We start from the raw sequence: 20,962 nt of genomic DNA on the forward strand, positions 1-20,962 counted from the left end.
TTATGTTTGTACTGGCTCTAAAAAATCATTTTCAACTATTTCGTACATTTAGGCCAAAACAGGCTGACAGATGTTGTGGACAGCTGGAAACATCCACCTTTGAGAATGAAAAGCAGCTCTTATAAGATAACGTGTGAAATCCAGTCAATTAAGCAGGCATATTTTTCCAGGGTGGTTTTCTAATAAATGTTCTCAATTGGCCTCAAGTAAACAGAAACGCTAATGGTACTGAAAGAGTAATGAATGATTTCTTTCCCCCTGGGGAGCAATGTATATCAATTGTGAGTGTGCTTAAAAAAAACAATGAAAACAGCCTCTCCAGCTGACCCTCCTTGATCCCCCTTGAACAAACACACATGCGCGCACACACACACACACACACGGCTGTTTCCTCACTCAAAACAGACAAGTTTTGGCCTCAATAAGTGACTGTTGGAGGCTCAGACCCCAGTGGCACGAAATACATCAGCCCCACAGCATACAGGCCAGTGCAATCCATTAAATCGACACCATCATTCTGTCGACCACAGCACTCCTGTTCATTTGCTTAAATGAGTATTTTTCTTGTCGTCTAGATTTTTTGTAGCTGCAGCCTCAGCCCTCAACTTTTTGAGGAACTTTGTGATCTTGTGGAAAGAAAACTGCTAATGGCCTTGTGCTGTGACAGTGGCTGATGTGGCAACATGTTGACAGTGTCCTTTTGCACCTCCTCTTCTTCCTTTTGGCAGGAACACACCGCACCATGGTTAAGTCAACAACAAACGCATACAACCACACACATGCAGCTAGATCATTAACCAAAACTAAAAGGAGAGAACAAATTAGTCCTGTCCTAGCTACTTTACACTGGCTCCCTGTTACCTTCAGAATTGACTTTAAGGTCCTTTTCCTCACATACAAAGCTCTACACGGACAAGGACCTAGCTACATTGCTAACTCCTTTATAAACTACACACCAGCTAGAACACTGCGATCATCAAATGCAGGCCTATTAGAGGTCACCAGAAGCAGTCATAAGAAGATTGGTGATTCGGCCTTTGTCAATTACGCCCCAAAACTATGGAACAAATTACCCATAAATATTAGGGAAGCAAACACTCTTGACATTTTTAAAAGACAGCTTAAAACCTACCTTTTTACCGAAGCATTTAAGTAATTTTATCTCAAAAGGGTTTTCCTACTTTTAAAGTTGTTTTCTCTCTTGAACAGAGATCTTATTGGGATTTTTATTTTTGTTTGAATTGTTTATCACTTGCATTATTGTTTTTATTGATTTTATGTAAAGCACCTTGAGCTACCATTCTTGTATGAAATGTGCTATATAAATAAAGTCTTACTTACTTACTTACTTACAAACAAGCAACAATGGCTGGACGTTTGGCAACATTATGTTCCTGTGATAGTCTTTATGCAAACAGGCAGGAGGGTTTAGTCATCCTCATTATGGTCAACAGAGAGCCTCGCACACCTTGGGCCCCAATCTATGAGTGGAATAATATGTACCTGACAAACCCTAGTCGGTTTTAGAAGAAGTCCGTACTTTGTACCTTTAATTTCCATGAAGCTACCAAGTCAACCAAACCAATTACCAAATACAAGTTCAAGAAATAAATACTTTTTGGCAGATCTGCAAAGTCCAAAATGCCTGGTACACCCAAATTGAGTATCTCAGAGGTTTGGACTAGAGCCCGACCAATAAAGGATTTTTAAGGCCGATACCGATACAAATATTTGTTGATTTAAAAATCCGATATTCCGATATAAAAAAATATTTTAAAAATCCAGAAACGCGTAACAAAACAAACTGATTTCCCTAACAGTAGTTATTTGTAGTTTACATTTAGTCACTTTTAGCAGAAGTTCTTATCCAGAGCGACTGAGTACAGGGACATTCCCCGATGCAAGTAGGGTTAAGTGCCTTGCCAAGGACACAACGTCATTTGACATGGCCAGGAATCAAACCAGCAACCTTCTGATTAATAGCCCGATTCCCTAACTGCTCAGCCATCTGACTCCTGTTATTATTTCCTCACTAAAATAATATGTTAATGCAGTTTCTGAAATAAAATGTATAAAAATACAAACTTACGATATGAAACTTAAGTCCTTTGAACAAAAACACAATAAAATAAAAAAAACAATATTCATTTATCAGCCATTATAAATGCCGATACCGATAGTTTGGAAAATGCCCAATATCGGCCGATAATAGCAGCCCGCCAATATATCGGTCGGGCTCTAGTTTGGACCATGAATACAGAATGATGAGCAGGTTCTATACATTGTTTCCTTTAGTATTTTTTTTTAGTTTAACCAACAGTTTTTTCAGTTTAACCAACACACAGAGCATAGAGGGTGCACTGCAAATGAAATCCTCACTTAAAACGCATGTGGTCAGCTGAGGGTGGAGTTCATCAACATTCATCTCACTAAGCGAAGGGTGACCAGAAGTTGCAGTTGGCTTCACAAGCGTGGCTACAATGGCCCGGAGAGGAGAGAGTGCTGGTGCGAGGGCTGCATTGGGGGCTTTGGCAAGCATGGGGATCTGAAGTGAAAGCCAAGTAGCTGGGGCGCAGGGGGGGAAAACATGACGAAAGAGAGCGCTCTCCAAACATCGTTAGCACTGCCACGTGTTGTTGAAGTTAAGGCTGAAGGACAGGCCTGGGCCTGCACACACAACAACAACAAAAAAAGGGGGGGGATGGGTAAAAAAGAAAAGAAAACCATTCGTACCAATGGTAAGGTCACCTAAACTGTTAGCATATTATGAACGTCCATTTAGAACACACACAGAAGGCCTTGTTGGACAAGTCACGTAGGGCTACGTGATAGTTCTGGAAATTGACCCGAGTGGAGGCAGCTGATTAATACAAGCTCTCAGAAGGATGGCCAGAAGTAGACTACGACACTAAGTACCCTTCACCCACTCTGCTTTTATCTTTCCAATTACATAAAGCCCTTGGTAGGAAGAGGGAGGCCAGAGAAATCAGTGATGAAAGACTGAGGGCTACACTAGACAGGGCTGTTGCTTTTATTGCTACAGCACTGCACTGACAGCTGTCTGTAAGAGATGAATGGGGAGCTATGATGGGGAATGCTGAGAACAGTCCATTTGGAACTGCGGTGCTTTGATGTGGGGTCTCAATGGCCAGGAATCCTTCAAACAACAGATTAGGAGAAACCAAAACCTCAAACGGTTAAATTAGAATCTAGGCATATACAGCTTTCACTTCTGAGGCACTACATACTGGAAACTTGAATCATGGGATTACAGGTAGCAACTGCCGGACACAGGAATCGGTAAGTGCATTAGAAGAGGGTGAGGCTACTACATGGTAGAAACCTGAGCTCTTTGCTGCAGTATAAAGTATCTTGAAGCTAGACTCAGACCCCTGAGGAGATCAGACAAACTAATCTTGTACAGCTACTAAAAAATACTTTATCTCCCCCCCAACTCCATCATCACTCCCACAGTCAATTGAATCAATCTTTTATTCTTCAACCCAAAGGCAAAAGCATCCTTTTGCCCCTCTACCCTTCCCTGCCCCCATCCCTCTGGTCCTAAACACAAAGCTGATACACTGATGAACATTGCTCTGCAGGGTGAGTGTGCTCATCGGAACAGATTTCCAGTTGGGCTTGCATGAAGCAGGACCCAAAGAGCAGACAAGTCCATTGTCCAGTGTAATTATGCTTTTACTGACAGGCAATAGCCTCTGTGTAGAAGAGATGGAGGCGGTGCAGGGGTCGAATTGCTACCAACGGTGTTCTATAAATACATTAGCGTGTGTGATGGGGCTGGGAGTCGTTGAGATCCGTGATAATAACAGCACTCATTTTGTGCTACTACCTCAGATAAATTATGTATATGATGAGCCATTTCACGTACACCTTTTCCTGGCACGGAGATGCGTGGACTGGAGTGTGGGCCCCGACTGCACCGTACTGGCTAAGCTACAACATGTAGCGTGGAAGCGCCTGGTACTTTGTAAGCTTTGCGGAGCTACAACCACGTATTTGGGGAGGGGATGCCATCCTGGACTGTCAAAATCAGGGCGGACCGAGGGAGTACTTGCTCAATCCCTGCAATCATACTGGGTTCATTTGACAGACGGGCCAAAGAGGTGAGGGGTAACTTGCGCCTGCTCAGATTGCAGAACACGAGAGTCTAGAATAAAGGGATGAGTTTCACAGTTTTGAAGGTCAAGGCTTAAAGGAGCCATTTCAGTTCTTCATGCATTTTTCTAAATGAGAAAATCAGCATGACTACACGGCACTTGCCATCAGAAAACCCTGGAATGAAGTAGCCCATGCATGCTGCGCGGTCCTGATTCACACCTGACTGGCTATGTAGTTTGGGATTGAGATAACTGCTACAATGCCAAGTAATGACTACCAAATAGGCTAGGCTACATGTGTTCATGTGGTTTACACACTATGAATGTGTTTTTGGTCCGTTTTGGAAGCCACTGTTTCACTTCCCACTAGCAAGGAAGCTAATGCCAAACGGATTTAACAATAGCCTGCATCCTTCTGTTCCATCCTTAGTAAGTTTAAACAAAATACCCTTAGCCCATATTAGGAATTTACCTTATACCAAAGGCACATGACTATGGTGCACGTTCAGTGATGCAAAAAAATAAGCTCCAAAGCTTAAGAAATGCCATTGGAGAGAGTCCGTGCTTTCGATTCACATACCACAAATGTTAAAGGTTACACAGAAATAGGAATTAGTCAGCTGACAGATAATGGGTTTAAACTATGACGCTTTTTTCCAGCAAGTTGCGTTGAATTGAAAAAAGAGAATCCCTACAATGACTAAATCTCTCTCAATTTGATTATATTAAATAAATAAAATGGTATATCATACAAAAGTGACGATGTGTGATAATTCGTAGGCCATCATAAGCACAGCAGAGGAGGCTTCCTCTGCAGTTCAGCAACAGGGAATGTGTCGGCCTTCCCACGTTGTCATTCTAACTGAATATCTACTGGAGGTATTCTGCGACACTTGACTCATACATTCCTGTCGGCCTTGGCTGTCTTGTGAAAACCATGGTGATGAGATAAAGCCAAAGTTTGATGGTACAGTTATGCAACGTCAGGCGCTGCCTGGGCCCTCGGAGGAGTCGGATGAGACCTTTGAAGCTCGGAGGAGAATCTCTTGATCACCTCATTTCTACTTAAGGTTAATCACCAGACACCAAGCTTGACGGGTTCAGTCTTGATCTCCATGGCTCAAAGCTGTGTCAATATTCCAATACAGGATTTCATTTGCAAACCATAAGTTGAATTAATGGAGTACAGGGAAGACAGTTAATGACTCATCCACTTGGATCATACAAAACCACTATAGCAGTTAGGGAAGACAGCAGCTATCATGGCTGGCTCAGGGATACAGGGAGATGCATTAGCACACTCACGAAAAGAGCAGCTCAGCGTTAGGCTACGTGCTGCTTAGTGCGCAACGCTACATTTCAGGAGGGCATTGCTGTGATCATGTTTAATTAAACACAGCGTACATCAGCACCAGCTCCTGTATCCCCTCTGCGTCAACAGGCGAGAAAAACACCAAGGCTTAGCGCACACTGATAGGGAAGTACGGGAAGTACGGGTCAAGCCCGTCTGTGCGGGAATTCAATTAGTCACACCTCCTCTTATCCTAAACGCGCTGCTGGGACGGAGGGAAAGCAGACAAAAATCAGCTGGCACAGCTTTTAAAAGGTTCGCCACAGACGGACAGGACAGGGAGGAACATTCCGATGCACTTGTGGACACTTCCAGGCTGTGTTAATGAGTGTGTAAGGAAGTTGTTGCAACTGAACTAATAGCAAGTCGGGGTTAAGTGGAGCACTGCTGATAGCTGCCGTGGGCTTATCCAGTCGGCCCTTCCAGTGTAGCTACATCCAAAAGGAAGACAAGAGGTTCCTGATCCTCTCAGGCACTTCCTGGGTAACGTGTCATTACAGCAGCCCCAACTACTGATCAGAACATGTGTTTTGACACTGAACCCTAAAGGTAACACATTTCCGACTTCAGCTTTGCCTTGATCCTGGTTCACACAACTGAAGACTTTAGAGAACAGGAATGCTTGGTGGAATGTAGATGGGCACATAATCCGTCAATGTTTTTAGTGCTGCTCAAAAGAAATGGCATCAGCAACACTCGGAAGGTGGAAATTGCATTGCAGATCCTATGGCCCCCTTCCCCCCCCCCCCCCCCCCCCACACACACACTTAACGTATTCTCTAAAAGGTGTCCATGGCCCAACACGTTGGTAGTAATATGAAACTATGCTGCATTACTCATTTAACCTACTGACCCTGGCTGCTGTGTGCTCCTCACTGTATACCCCATCTCAAACACACAGTGTATCTAACTATGAAGGCAATAACCTCCGTCTGTCTGCGGCACGATTATCTCGCAGACAGGGCATTGTAGGAAATAGAAGGTTGCCAGGTTGTGCTGCTCAGGACCCAAGGCCAAGCAAAGTCCTGTGTGAAGTTGTTTGGATGAGCAGTTTGCCACAAATAGATACAGAAACAGTTTGCCGCCAGGTTGAGCTGCACTTGGCGATGGAGACAAGGATCTTGCTGCCACAGAGATGGAATCATAGATCTAACGGGCCGCTAACGGGCACTGCAAGTGTTATTAATAACAGAAGCTGTTACGGTAGGCACATATTGATCCTGGCTGTGAAAAACATATAGGGGGGGGGGGGGGATAGTAGAGGAGTGTTTAATTTTCACCTCTGATGCTTCTTCCCTCCTCTCCCCCATACAGGACTGTATGGATTGTCTGCAGTGTTTGAAAAAACTGTGTTTGCTTTCTGACTTGATGAAAGTCACAAGGCAGACAGAAAGATGTCCAGTCTGACTCCTGGTTTTCCTGTCTGGAAACGTCCAGGGTGCGTCTCAATATCCATATTATTTATTAAGCTAGAATCTTTTAACAATTCCTTTTATGACTAATACACGATGCAAAATACCAGGATGCCCTACCTCACCCAGTAGCATTTTGGATTATGTGAGCCAGCATGCTTTTTTGGCTATTCGGACCCAGAACCCTTTGTGCAGTGGAAGAGGCGTCAACCACAGAGAAAACGGTACAATAGCAGACCTGGCATGTCTGTGCCAGTTCAAGGTGTGGTCACATGACTCACGTAGTATGTTCCAATTGTATGCATACTGCATGCAACAGTAAGTACTTTCTAAGTGCGGTTATAGTACCTACTCAAAGTAAAAACATGTGATTCTAGACGCAGCTTCACACTCACCAATATCTATGCACCTCCTGTGGGTAAAAATACATCATTCTCATTTTACCAAAAAACAAAGTGGGCCTGTGTCTCAGGCTGTTTTTCTCATAGCCAGTGGAAAGGGTTAAACACCGAGTTAACACGGTGTGCGTACCCTTCGGTTCACTTGCTGAGCATGCTTTTATTTCATTAAATAGAAGACCAAGCACTTTGATCAGAATTCATAAAACTACAAGGAGATAAGACAAGTGGGAATAACAATTAGGCTACAGGGACGAGTTGTGAAAACTGAGTTGGTGGCTAAATCTAAATACATAGAATAAAGCCAGTGCCAGGAGAACCCCATTTCTACCCGATACTGCAAATCGTCTCTAGCTGACTAACCATTAGCATTCCCTGACTCTGCGTTGCTGAGATAGCACTTAGGAATCCAACCCCTGTCGACATCATTCTCTCATTTTATAGGGAAGGAAGTGGAAAGGATTCAGTGTGTGAAATCTTGAGACTCTGTGACAGAGAACAAGTAAAAGGACTTTATCGATGCTGGAGTTAACCACTCGATTGCCAAGCAAGTGCCACAGCTCAGCTGCTAAATGTCAAGGCAATCCCCTGCATCAAACTCTAGGGCTGTTTCTGTGCTGGAGGGTGTAACCTAAGGCTAAATGTTATTCACATACATTAGTTCCATTATACGCTTTCACAAATCCTCAGTTCAGTGGTGAGCCTCGCCGGGCACAATGAGGCAATTAAAAATAGCAGCTCCACACCACTCCATGTGGCTTAAACCTGAGCTCAGGGGTCAAGTACTGAATGACAAATGAAGTGTAAATGTAACATCTTAGCGAGGATAAGGAGCATATATTTGAGGTACAGCTGACCCGCTGAACTCAAATAAAAGGCAGAGAGAATTGTCCACTTGCCATGTGTAGCTCCCTATCATAATATAACAGTGTTAAGCTTGTGCAGCTGCTACAGTCGTCATGTTCGCTGAGCCTACTTTGACGAGCCAAATTGCACACATTTGTCCAAGACCTCATGTGCACAAACTATTTAACAGTTCTTTAAAGTTGTGGGCTCTGAGATTGTATTTTTGTCCATTGCCAGACTTGAAAGAGGAACTAAAGCCTTTTTACTCTTCCAAAGACACAGCCTAATATCTTCATGCAAGAGCAACCCCCAGGCCCTACTCTTAATTATAAAGTGGTTATCTCAGACATCAGTAATATGCTCTGAGGACAGAAGTTGAGTTGAGCCTACAGCTCAACACTAATTGGGCCTTCCGCTACAGAATAGCATGAAACAAGTCACTGGGAAAGGGTATCTTTTAACAAAGACTGGGGTTATACCACCTGAATTCTAACTACCATCATTTTAGCACTATTCGTTTACGGTGTGGAGGTGGCTGAGCAGGGCAGTGGATGTAAGCTCCATTGTCGTGGTTAAAGCTGAGAAATTACATTTTCCATTTATCATCAAGTGAGAAAAGTTATCCAATGCGAGTCGACTGCCTTTTACGGCAGAACAATAGTGCAGCACTTATTTAACCGTAGCTAAATAAATCCAGAAATCATCGGCAGCTACCTGCTAGGTCTAATAATGAAAGCTTGTGTCGGGAATTAATGGGCCCGGCCTAGGTGTTATATTTAAGTGAACGTCTACTTAATCGTGCCACCATTTAACGAGTTACAACGAAGACTCTTACATAGAAACAACTTGCAGTGTTACACTAAGTATTGTGTTGAACATTCACCAGACTAGACCCGCCACATAGGCTCCCCCCAAGACAAGAGCGTTGTTCATTCCTATCCCCCAACTTTCCAACTCCCCCAACGTTTCACCTCTATTTCCCTTGAGCGAAAAGCACAACCTGCAGAACGTGCTCGATAAACACAAAGGTATTTAAGACAAAACGTGGCCAAGCTTAACCCGAATATCGTTAATTTGATGATATTGCAAACGCGTGACTCGCTGTACTGGAGACTCCACGATCGACCAAAATACTAGCTAAAGGTTGATAATTAAGCTAACCAGCTCCTGAGTATATAAAAAGGACGGAACGAGAGCCGGAGAGAACAATGAACCAAGTCAGCCCGCGCCAGATACACTAACCTCCTGAACATATTTAGCTATGGAAAATTAAGCGGGTAGTTATGCGCGTCTTCGTATGTTGGATTCAATAACTATATGTAGCTGAGTTTACACAGCAATATGATCATATGTACATACACACAGACATGCTGTTGTCATTCTTCTGCATCGGCTGTGCGCAGGCGAACCAGCAACATTAGATGCAGAGGGGAGAAAAAAAACTTTTGCATGCACATACTCCATCGGACTTGGACTGAGCAGTCCGCCATATGAACCACTCGGCTAGCTAGCTAGCGATTATAACAGTGCCAAGCTATTCGTAGATTTAGAGCAAAGGTAGGTAGCTAGCTAGCCACTTGGTAAACAAAATCATGTCCGTAACAGTCTATTATTATATTATGTGGCCACACATCAGAACAATTACTGCTGAAACTATGTCCTGGTTCTTCCGAACGCATACAGAGCGCATACACACCATTCGCTGAAAATGCAAGTGGAAATTCTCAACTGGCGTTTTAAGTAATCTAGCTAGCCATTTGCTAGCGAAGTTAGCCTACCGGCTAACTACAGACAGTGTTGCACACATGAAATAAATTCAAGTTTCAGAGGACGTGGCAAAATGTGACATGTGCATTTGTCTTGCTACTCACCAAAACCGGAATGTAAATGTTAGCAATCCACAAGAATCTTTAAGTGACAGAAAATGTGAACATTTTCTAGTTAAAAACCTAGTTTACAGCATCTCTTGTGAATCCGCCATCTTCACTCAGTAAATTGATGCCCCGTTCTGCCGAAACTCTGGAGTGAACCAAAGCCACTAGGCGGATGAGGGAGATTTCATAACATTGTACACCCAAACGCAGCTAACTGGAAGGATTATTAATTACGAGAGAAGTGTAGGAATCACTCTAGTTGCTAGTTTTGGTAAATATGTATTGCATTTAAGGATAGTGTGCATTAAACTTGACTTTTTTGGTTAAAAGCAAACGAACAGAGATGTCTAAATATAAGAGGTAGAAATACAAATTCAAAAACATCCACACAATAAAGGTAGTCCTTAAACTCCGCGTGATATATAAGTGGCAGGTTTCTAGTAAAAATGTTTTTTTTTACATAGTTACATAGAAAATGTTTAAAAAGTATTAAATGGATACAGAGATTTTTCATAGCCTAGAGGTGTAAAAAAATATATATTTTAGAAAATGCAGTAATTTCATCAACAATGTAGCGAGGAAGTGCCCCCTGTTAAGGAAACACATAAATTACCCTATAGCTCCCACTCGTGGTAACTATCACAAGTACCAGGAATGTATGAGGATGCCGTCTGGGTTAGAAGATTCATCGGCGTTCACTTTTTGTATGTAATGTCACGTCTTCAGGACAACTAAAGATGAATCCCTAAAATATGAAGGCCCCCCCCACACACACACACACAAACATAAAACGTAATTTGCACTTAGTGTTTTGAATTATCTTTATTAAGTAAAACTCTACATTTCGGTATTGCTTTATCTGTTTTCTTTAATTCTAAATTACAACCTCTTGCAATCAGCACAGTTTTTATATATATAATTATATATATAATTTTTTCAACCAAGCTACACTTTGAGGAATACAAAAATATCACAGTACATTTTCTACTAAGTCACTCTCCTGCTGTGAGGTCCAGAGCCTGGTTGGAGGTGTGGGTTTGAAACACAGGAATATGGCACTGGCCTCCATAAAACACTGATGGACTTCCAGAATACCAGTACAGGCCCAGTCATGTCAAATCCACTTAACTATAACAATGGGATTCTGGTATTTCTGATGTTAGATGAAGTTAGAATTAGAAGAGCCCACTAGCACTATTGCGCCTTATCACAAAGGCCTAAGTGCAGTTTGGTCCAGCCAGACTCCTGTGTTCCCAAGCCCACAGGCCCCAACACCTGGATTGGAAAAAAGGAATCCGCACAACCCTCACATAATATTCTTTCATTCCAATTCCTCTCTGCATACACGTATGTCTATACAAAATATCAAAAACAAAAAAGATAAAAACAAAACACTGAAGAATCCTCACCCGTACTTAGGTTTAGCATTTTCTTATTAAACTTTTTTTTCTTTTTTTTTTTCTTCTTCTTAATCATTTAAACAAACTTTCTTGTTTCTTTACTTGTTTAAACACTGTCAACATAGCTAAAACTCATAGTGAGGGGTGGGGACACTGGCTCCCCAGGACAGAGGAATGTTGCAGTATGAATCTGACTCAACTCAGTGGTTTCATTTCAAAGAAGGAACCAACCAACATCAACAAATAATAACTAGGGTTTTTTTTCTTTTTTTTTCTTCTCAGATCCCCTCCCCGAACTGGAGATGAAACATGAAAAGGGGTAAGGATGACACCACACAGGAAGTGATGTAGAAACATGGACGCGGATGGATGAGAAAAGGAAGGAGGCTATTCAGTCATTAACGGAGATAGACTTTTTGTCTCTTCATCTCACACACACACACACAAATAACATAACAGGAGGAACACATGTGGTAGGTGGGTAGGGGGCAGAATAGGGATTTGATTGTGCTGCCTGTGTGCTGTGTAGGGCGTGTCCATAGGGACACACAAGAAAATGTGATGTCTGGTAAGGGGAGTGAGATGGAGATAGAAAGAGAAAGTTCCGGACAGAGCCGTAAGTAAGACAGAGAGAGAGACAGAGAGAGAGACAGACAAAGCTGCAGAGGTGTGGGCGGGGCTTGTTCTAACCCAGCTTCACCCCTAGTCCCAGTCACGGAGAGAAGGTGGCCATCTCCAGGGAGATGCGCTGCCACAGTTCCTTGGTTTGCTTGCCCCTCTTCAGGTTCTGCAGCACGTCGTTGAACTGCATCATGCCCACGGGGGTCAGGCAGAAAGCCCCTCGCGCGCTGCGGATGATGTTGACAAAATCGTCATAGTCAGCCGGGGTGAGGTGGATCAGCCGGTGGTGGATGTACTGCAGGGGGAAGGAGAAGACAGATGGCGGACGAGAGGGCGGGGCGGATGAGGGGGCAGATGGAGGGATACAGAAAGTGAGCCAAAGGATCACAGGGTCATTCTATTTTCACCCCATGTACACAGTGTGCTAAGAGGCCAGGAGGGCAACAGAAGGACCATCGGTTGGTGGCAGAGAGGGCGCACCCCATCCCCCTCCCCCCAAGGCACTTCACCCCTGCATGGCCTGTAACCTGCGGAGTTGCCTTGACTAGGTAGTTTAAGCTGCTTTATACTCCTGATATCATGAAACCAGTACAGGCCTGTATTTGGTCATTTAAAATGATTTAATCATCTCGCCTTCTCGGGGGCAGACTTGGATTAACTTTTTTTTTTCTTTTCAAATCTCAGGACAAATCTGTACTTTAAATGGTGTCAAGTAGATTTGTTTTTAATAGGAACCATTTAGAGAGTACAGGGTGGTTGAAATTGCTCACATAACTTAATAGTGTTTCGCTGTAAAAAAAAAAAAAAAAAAGGCAAGGCTTTGCCCTGTGAAGGAATAGTGATGTTATCACTCAAGATTGCTACACAGAAAATCAGCATCATGGAGCATACATTTTCCTTATTTGCCTATTCCATCCATAAGTGTATCAAATGTATTCCCAGAAACATTCGATTTTATTCTACCGCTACAGTTGAAATCCGCAGTGTTAATCTCTGCAGATTACTGTACCTCTACTGTGGTGACATGTTGTAACTGGAGGAAGGGAAGGGAAGAGCACTTTCAGATAAGGACAGTTAGTGAACACATCACAGGATATCCATGAAGACACTGGGCATATGGAATTCATTTCCCCTCCAGTGACTTGGGAAATATATTGCTGTCAGTCATGCTCTCTTCCGCTTGACTACAGCCCCCAGATACCTCATCTCATTAACTTCCTGATGAGACGGCGGGGAGGAGAGCCTGTGTCACGCTGATAGCGTCAGCTGACTTCAAGGAGATGGCGGCCGCACAAATGCGCACTCATGCACGCTCGCGCGTACACACACACGCACCGCAAATGCGAGAGAAGTGTCTGTATGTGGGGTATGTGAGATATACTGTCAGCTGATGCCAGGGCAGGACTGAAGGTGTGTGTGTGTGTCTCAATGGAGGCTCCTATTCACTCCAGGCTACTAATGACTCAAACCACTTCTCAGAGCCTGCTTAGAGAGAGCGAGTGTGTGTGGATGTGAGAGAGATGGGGTCCACATCTTTTTGTTCAGTGGATGTGCTGGCAGTGTCCCACCCGTTCACAGCCTGGGAGCTCTCACGCTGGATAAACCATGTATGCGAGCTGTGTGAAACGCTCTCTCCTCCTCCATGAAACTCCCTCATGCCATGCTTATGCTTACACACACACACACACACACGGTCCCCATCAAGGTTTCTCTTCAGCAGGCACCGCGTGTATGCAGCGTTTACCTGCAGGTAGGCTTGCTGACATCGCTGTACCAGCTGGTGGAAGGCGGGCGTCCGCAGGTGGGCGTGGATGTGGGCGGGGTTGAGCCTCTGCAGAGCCTCCATGATGATCTCCTGCAGCACGAAGGGGCTGAGCACGCCTTTGGCCGCGCCCACGCAGAACTGGTACACATAGTTCACACCTGGGGGGGGGGGGGGCACGGGGAGGAGAGAGGGGGGGGGGAATCAAAGGCTGAATTCACAAACGGAAGCCCACTAAATCTGTAGTACTTGTCGTAAGGAAGAACGAAACTCGTCAAATTTGCATCGAGATTTTCCGTTCGAGTGTCTGGTTGGGTGCCTACAGTCCACAGACGGAGCACGAAGACATCAACGGTAGCTTGAGACGTTTCCCTGCGTGTAACTGACAATCCGGTTTTCTGTTACAGCCGCTCAGACCTGAGGCTGCAAAGCTGGTTTATCAATATTTCACATCTACTTCGGCAGTTTTATTTATTTATAAATGGCATAATGCCATTCACTTTAACCGTGCATTTCAAAGAAAGCAGATATTAAGGATAATACCTTTTCTAAGTCCCCCCCCCCCCCCCGCCTAAACCACTCTGCCCCATGGTGTGTCAAAAACAAAAAGGTGGTCTAGCCTTTTCACGTAATTGTTTTTGAAGACCAACAACTCTGGACCCCTAGTCCTCCACTTCCATTGTCCTATGCCCAGCCTAGCTCCCAGTCCCCCCCCCCCCCCCCAGCACAGCCTAGCTCCCAGTCCCCCCCCAGCACAGCCGTGCTCCCAGTCCCCCCCCAGCACAGCCGTGCTCCCAGTCCCCCCCCAGCACAGCCGTGCTCCCAGTCCCCCCCCCCCAGCACAGCCTAGCTCCCAGTCCTCCAATCCCCCTCCAGCTCACCTAGTCGTGCAGCTAGGCCCAGGAGCCACTTGACGTCCTCTGTGTAGGGGGGGCTGCGGGAGAAGTTGTTGGGGTGGTCGTTGTGAGCCCTCCTGCCCAGCATTTCCAAGGCCAGCATGCCTACAGACAAAGACAAGACTAAGCACCAACCACAACAATACACACTCTATTCATCAAAAACCTCACAAGTGGATGAGCAGCCAACGACCACTAATTGTTTTATTTTTAAACCTCATCTTCATTTACTTGTAGCACTTTGTATTGAATTTCCAAGGTCGTTTAACCATCAATGACAAACCGGTCCTTTCAACAAGGCCGTTTTCCCCTCACCAACTCTGTAGGCTGAATGCAGGTAATGCAGGCCCTGTTGGCTGATTGGCTGGCTGTGCTGCTCGTCCTCAGCTGGGAAGGGGGTGCTGACCAATGCTGCGGGCTGGGAAGACATGCCAGGGAGGGAGGCCCCCTGGATGGCCTGGAGGGCGGAGCCTGAGTGGACACCACCTACTGGGTAGAGAGCGGAGAAAGACGCGGCTCCTGAGAGTGCCAGTGCCATAGAGGGAGAAAGGTCAAACACCAGACACTTTGGAAACGTTTCACACAACTTTCTGGTTAAAACAAACAAACACCAAAAGAAAAGAAAATCTGGTAAGAACAGTTTTGACCAAGTCATTTGACTGTACAAGAGGCATTCCATGAGGGTGGATGTTGGGGATAACAGCACTGGGACTGTACTTCTCTCACTTTACTTACGTTAACGACCGTTATCTATCCGAATTAGTAACAAACTTTGCAAACTAAGATGAACTTAAAGAGAAATATTCAAATGTTAGTGACAAAGTAGCTGGCCTGTGGTAGTTTGATCTATATAAAGGTGTAGCAACAAGTCGTTTTTGAGCAGGGAAAAATGTGTTGCTTGGCAACAGTCCAGCCGAGTAGCGGAACAATTTTGTGTTGCCAAGTAAATGATGAAATAATCTCAATCATAATATGTTGTCGCTTTATGAACTCATAAATGGTGCTTGTAAAACTGTTGCACACAAGCGACATCCATCAAGGTTGTGCGTTATTGCTGAATATCAACACGGCTGTGATTACACCTTCAGACTCGCACTGCAAGCCTGGAGACATTGCTTGATTAAAAGAAATGGCCCAAACACACAACTCTCGCATTCCCGTCCCCGCCGCGCCTCGGAAAACATTGAAACAAACCAGCTGCGGCGAACGTCGGGAAAGATGCCGCCGCGTTCGCGAACTGACCTGCTACTGTGGTGCTCAGAGGCAGGCCCGTCTCCGTGTGGTAGGGGTGGACGGCGATCTGAGTCATGGACGGAACGGGCACGCCAGGGAAGGTGACGGCGGTGGCCGCCATGGGCGGATGGGGGCCGGTGGCCACTGAGAAGGGGTACTGGGCACCGATAAAGGCCGGGTGCATTCCCTGGGAGGGCACACAGACACACTTAAAATCAGTTAGACGCTGTTCTTCGATGCCACCGGCGGGTCAGGGGAGAGGGGCTGTGTGTGTTGAGGAGAGAGAGGGGGAGAGAGAGAGCAGGGGAGAGGGGCTGTGTGTGTTGAGGAGAGGGGGAGAGAGAGAGCAGGGGAGAGGGGCTGTGTGTGTTGAGGAGAGGGGGAGAGAGAGAGCAGGGGAGAGGGGCTGTGTGTGGTTGAGGAGAGAGAGGGGGAGAGAGAGAGCAGGGGAGAGGGGCTGTGTGTGTTGAGGAGAGAGGGGGGGAGAGAGAGAGCAGGGGAGAGGGGTGGGCGTGGTTGAGGGGAGAGAGGGGAGAGAGAGAGCAGGGAAGAGGGGCTGTGTGTGTTGAGGAGAGGGGGAGAGAGAGAGCAGGGGAGAGGGGCTGTGTGTGGTTGAGGAGAGAGAGGGGGAGAGAGAGAGTTGGAGAGCGATGGAGCATGTGTGCGTGTTATGAATGATGGTCCGAGACTCTTCGATTTCTACACACAGCCCTGAGGAGATAGCATCAAGCTTGGCAACCTTGACGAGTTACAATGCACTTGAGATACTTTCACAGCTATTGAGTGTCTTTCGATATAATGACTACTATTTACACTTTATTTACTGACGGCTACGTCATACTGGTGAGTCTGGCAGCTATCCAAGCGGTTGGTTTCAAAACAGTTTCAGAATTGTTTTGACATTTCACACAGGAATCCCTCTCCACCAACTCAACCTTCACAATTCAATTCCACCATGTTCACCCACCTGCAGGGTGAAGTCAAAACCCAAATACAAATGTAAACTGTAAAAGGAAGGCTGAACCATGTGAAGCGAGAACAGAGGGGAGTGTCGGGCTGTACCATCTGTCGTCCTCTTTGATAGCCCCACCTCTCGAAGCAGTCCTGGAACTACACAACAAACTCACTGCATGGGAGTGGGGCTTCACAATGAAGTTCCTAGTTGATCTGGGGTGTATTCCAGAAAGCAGGTTATGCAACATAACCAGATTGTGTGTCTGCTTGGGAGCAGCCCAACCTATGTTGCAGCAACTTACTGGCAATGTTGCTACAACGTTGGGAGTTGTACTTGGTAACCCGGTTATGTCGCACAACCTGCTTTCTAGGAATACCTCCCCGGTCTCCCAGCAACACATTTTCACTTCACGTATCTTGGTAAACAAAAGGTCAAAGAAAAGTTCCATCCCTTTGTCCCCGTCCACCCATTCCCCATGTGTCCAGTCAGTCCTCTTACCTGTGGGTAGGCAGCCCCCGACACAGGGAAGACAGTGGGTCGGGGAACATGCTGGAGGGGGTGTCCCAGGTACTGCGGGGTGCACACGCTGGGCAGGTGGGCCTGGATAGTGGTGTAGGGGTGCAGCCCCTGGCCGTGGGGGTGGGCCATGGCCGAGCCGGGCAGCGCGTGCGATTGGTAGATGGTGGAGCCCACCGAGATGACGGGCACCACGGCCGCCGCCGTCACCGACGCCGTCACCGTGGCCACGCCCGAGGACTCCATGGCCCCCCCGTTGTCCAGCAGGCCGCAGCCCGTGTCCGGGGGCCTCCGGCCCGCGCCGCCGTTGGCCCCGCAGCGGCCGGGCCCCTCGCGCTGGGCCCCCGAGCCCCCGCCCACCGTCTGCTCGTAGAGCCAGTACCACTGGTGGGCCACCTCGAACAGCACCTCGGGGTACACGCCTCCCCCCTTGGCGGCCTCCTCTACGGCCATGCAGGCCTTCTCCAGCATGACGTTGTCCTGGGATGGGAGGGGGGGGGGGAGTAGGTAGGTGGGAAAGAGGAGAACAGGGAGGTGGAGAAGAGAAAGGAAAGGGGAGATTTTCATCAGGAAAATCTAGAACTAAGACAACTCGCATGTAAATGGTTTTGTTAACGTGTTCTATTAGAGTGGGTTACTTTGTTTAGAAACGTAAACGCAACTGTTCTATTGTGTAAGTGTGTGTACCTGTTCTTTACACTGGACCAGGGCCCTCTGGATCTCATTGGGGTTGAGGGCGTGGGCGTGGGGCAGGCAGCTCAGTGCCAGCTCCGCCGCTGCCCGCACCATGTTGGGATCACGTGCCCGTGATGCCCTGTCTGCCAGGGACGCCACTTCAGGAGGGGTGAGGTGCCCGTCCCAACACTCCACCAGGATGTTGAGAGCGGCACTGCCAATCTCCATGGCCTGGCCTGGAGGAGACAGAGACAGAGAAAAAGGAGAAAGCTTTTAGCTACTTTGAAGCATCATAAATACACCTTGTATCGCTGCATTATGAAGTGAGCAATCCTTAAAAGCCTACAGAATGAAGGGGGAGAATTGGAGATAATTTAAAACCACTTCAACCAGCGGTCCCATTCTGGGCCAACCCACTCGAATCGACTCGTTGCCACAATTCCTAAAAGCCCTTGATGCTCTCATCTCTCTCGCCCACCCCACCCCCCCTCCATCTCCGCCCCCCCACCCCCCTCACCGGTGATCCAGGACACATGGGAGGAGTAGGTGCGTGACAGCCAGTTGGGAGAGACAAAGTTGTGCAGGCCCAGGGCGTACAGGCCGATCTCGAAGGCACACAGGTGCAGGTTCCGGTGGGGCCCCTGGTGGCCCCCGCTGGCCGAGGGCTGGGTGAAGATGGAAGTGGAGCTGTTCCCCCCGGCCTTGATCAGCACCGTCTTGGCCAGCTCAAAGTAGAAGTGGGCCGCCGCCTCTGATGGCTGGTTGGGGACGTGGGGTGCGTGGCACTCTGGGCGACGGCCTTTATACCTGGGGATAGGCACAGCGCTGCATGATGTCAATTACTGGGGGTTAATAACCACTCAATTATGGGGACAAATACTTGAGTTATACATTACTAATATATATACACACACACATCACTGAAAGAAGTTCTTATAAAAAAAAAGGTATCCCTAAAGTTTTTTTATTTTCTTTTTTCTTCACAGCGGACGGGACTAACTCACCTGCTGGTGTCGGTGCTCTTTGCCCTAGCCCCGCCCCCGGCCCTGCGGGAACCACTGGAGGAGGAGGAGCCCAGCGAATCGGAGGAGGAGCTGCTGATGCTGTCGCTGTCCTGGCCCCTTCCCCAGGAGGCTGCGGCCCAGCCCCCTCGGAGCGGGCGTCGGCTGAGGGTGGGCGAGCTGTCGGAGGTGGTCTCCGGGGCGCTGCTGTCGATGCTGGCCATACCTGGAGACACACAGGAGATGAGCCTCACAAACATCCGTCTCCTGCTACTGACAGGACCACACAGAGCGTTTCTGGATGAGGACATGGTTGGGTAGTGAATACTGGAGTTCCGTAAGCCCCAGGGGAGGTTTGAAGCCATTTCAACTAGGGGGGCCAAGGGGGGGCCAGTTGCTAAGCAGTTGCTAAGGAGTCCCTCACGGTTGTCAAATCTCAATATTTCCCCACAGGGCGATTTAGCACTTTTTCCCTAAATATGGCTCCAAAGAACCCTGTTACACACTCTGGGTTCCACCACCAGACTTCACCGACTAGATATGATGGGATGTGGGGTGCGTAGCCGTGGTTACCTGTGTGTTTCTTCTTCTGGCGGACGGGGGAACCCCAGCAGCGGTTGTAGGCGCCCCGCCCCCCCAGCGCCAGGCGGCTGGGCACCGTACCCTCCGGCTTGAAGGGCGCCGCCTCACTCTGCTGGTCACATGACGCAGGCTGGGCGCAGTCTGGTGACGCGTGAAAAGAAGGGAATGGAATGAAGTTGAATGGATTTGGCAGGAAGTCATCGTGATGTTGAACGTCCTTCAAATGTGAACATGATTTACACCAAAATATTTTTCATGCATTTAGAATATTCCGGCACCCGCCATGACTCACCCTGCTCTCTCGCCTCGCTAACGCCCTCGCCGGCCACTGTGCTGTTCGGAACCCCGCCTCCCCCCAGCGCTGCCTGCTGCCCCGCCACGCCCCCGCTGGCCACCGCCTGCACCGAGGAGGAGGAGGAGCTGACGGCGTTGGAGTTGGTGGTGGTGGAAGAGGAGGAGGGCCCGTGTTTGGAGACGCCCCCTCCGGTGGCTCCGCCGGCCCCGTGCGTGGCATGCTTGGAGGGGCTGCGCTGGCTGTTGGTGGCGGGCTTGCTGGAGTAGAAGGAGCTCAGGGTCTGGGGCTTGTGGGTCTGGCTCTCCCGGTTCAACAGCTTATCCAGGATCTGGGGAACGGAGGAGAAAGCAAGGGATAGTCAACAACATCCCTAGCAGTGAAGATCTCCCAGCTTGGACACTGTCTAGACAAGCCTGGTCCACTACATTCGATGTGCTTCCAGGACCAGAAAATGGACTCTTCTTCCCCCGAAGCTGGTGAGCTACCTTCTTCAGCTTGCTCTGGTCGTCCTTGTAGGTGATCATGAGGGCCAGGGCCAGGTCTCCCTTCTCTCTCCTGGTGCCCTCACACAGCAGGGGGTGCTCTGCCTCGCTCACCGTGGTCTTCATCCCTGGCACGGAGAGAGACAACAAAGGGGAGTGAAGCGACGGGAGTGGAGGAAGAGAGAGAAAGGGATCGAGGGGAGGGTGCAGGGCGAAGTGAAAGCAAGCGCGCATTTAGGTTATAAAAGCAACAGCAAGAGGGAAAACGCAGACCTAGCCCAATTAACGACAAAGTGGCCGGCTCAAGCTTTGCAAAACAAACCGGGCCCCGAGGATGTTCAAGTAAGTGCCGCCGGAGAGTGTTGACGAGGAAAAACGAGAGCAGGTGAACCGAACGTTAACAGGGGGGAGAAATGAAAGACGTTTACCCCAGCGCTGCCCACCGCCGCCTCGAAGCCCAGCTCCTCGTCGCCCGGCATCTCGTTGTTACGGTTTACGGCTAGGGAGGCCGGGAGCCAGTTGGGGACACGACTGCACAAACAATA

At 47.7% G+C, this 20,962-nt stretch overlaps 2 protein-coding genes across 9 annotated transcripts in view; both read right to left on the reverse strand.

The window, feature by feature from the left end:
- Positions 1-20,962, reverse strand: part of LOC136942710 (zinc finger SWIM domain-containing protein 8-like) — a 64,988-nt gene that overhangs the window by 38,361 nt on the left and 5,665 nt on the right. The window lies entirely within an intron of this gene.
- LOC136943078 (zinc finger SWIM domain-containing protein 8-like) lies at positions 10,807-20,540 on the reverse strand. Of its 8 annotated transcripts, none has more exons than XM_067236238.1 (13): positions 20,421-20,540; positions 19,933-20,263; positions 19,632-19,781; positions 19,062-19,284; positions 18,575-18,864; positions 18,070-18,293; positions 17,365-17,862; positions 16,974-17,021; positions 15,921-16,119; positions 14,994-15,197; positions 14,664-14,783; positions 13,765-13,943; positions 10,807-12,315 (listed from the first exon to the last, which is right to left on the reverse strand). In XM_067236238.1, exons 1-13 carry the CDS (start codon positions 20,457-20,459, stop codon positions 12,112-12,114), a joined length of 2,709 nt encoding a protein of 902 aa, XP_067092339.1. In that variant the 5' UTR covers positions 20,460-20,540; the 3' UTR covers positions 10,807-12,111. The 8 variants fall into 8 exon arrangements, with proteins under 8 accessions (XP_067092339.1, XP_067092340.1, XP_067092341.1 ...); XM_067236239.1 differs by having other exon boundaries at positions 15,921-16,098; positions 18,575-18,882; XM_067236240.1 differs by having other exon boundaries at positions 14,994-15,167; positions 18,575-18,882.

This window comes from Osmerus mordax, chromosome 5 (genome assembly GCF_038355195.1).
Source record: "Osmerus mordax isolate fOsmMor3 chromosome 5, fOsmMor3.pri, whole genome shotgun sequence".
Lineage (NCBI taxonomy): Eukaryota > Metazoa > Chordata > Actinopteri > Osmeriformes > Osmeridae > Osmerus > Osmerus mordax.

Coding starts and splice junctions, on each gene's coding strand:
- LOC136943078 (XM_067236237.1), bottom strand. CDS start 20,459: ATGATCACCTACAAGGACGACCAGAGCAAGCTGAAGAAG. Junction 17,863..18,069: donor TGGTCCAGTGTAAAGAACAG/GTACACACACTT, acceptor CTCCCATCCCAG/GACAACGTCATGCTGGAGAA. Junction 14,784..14,993: donor GCATTCAGCCTACAGAGTTG/GTGAGGGGAAAA, acceptor CTTTGTCTGTAG/GCATGCTGGCCTTGGAAATG.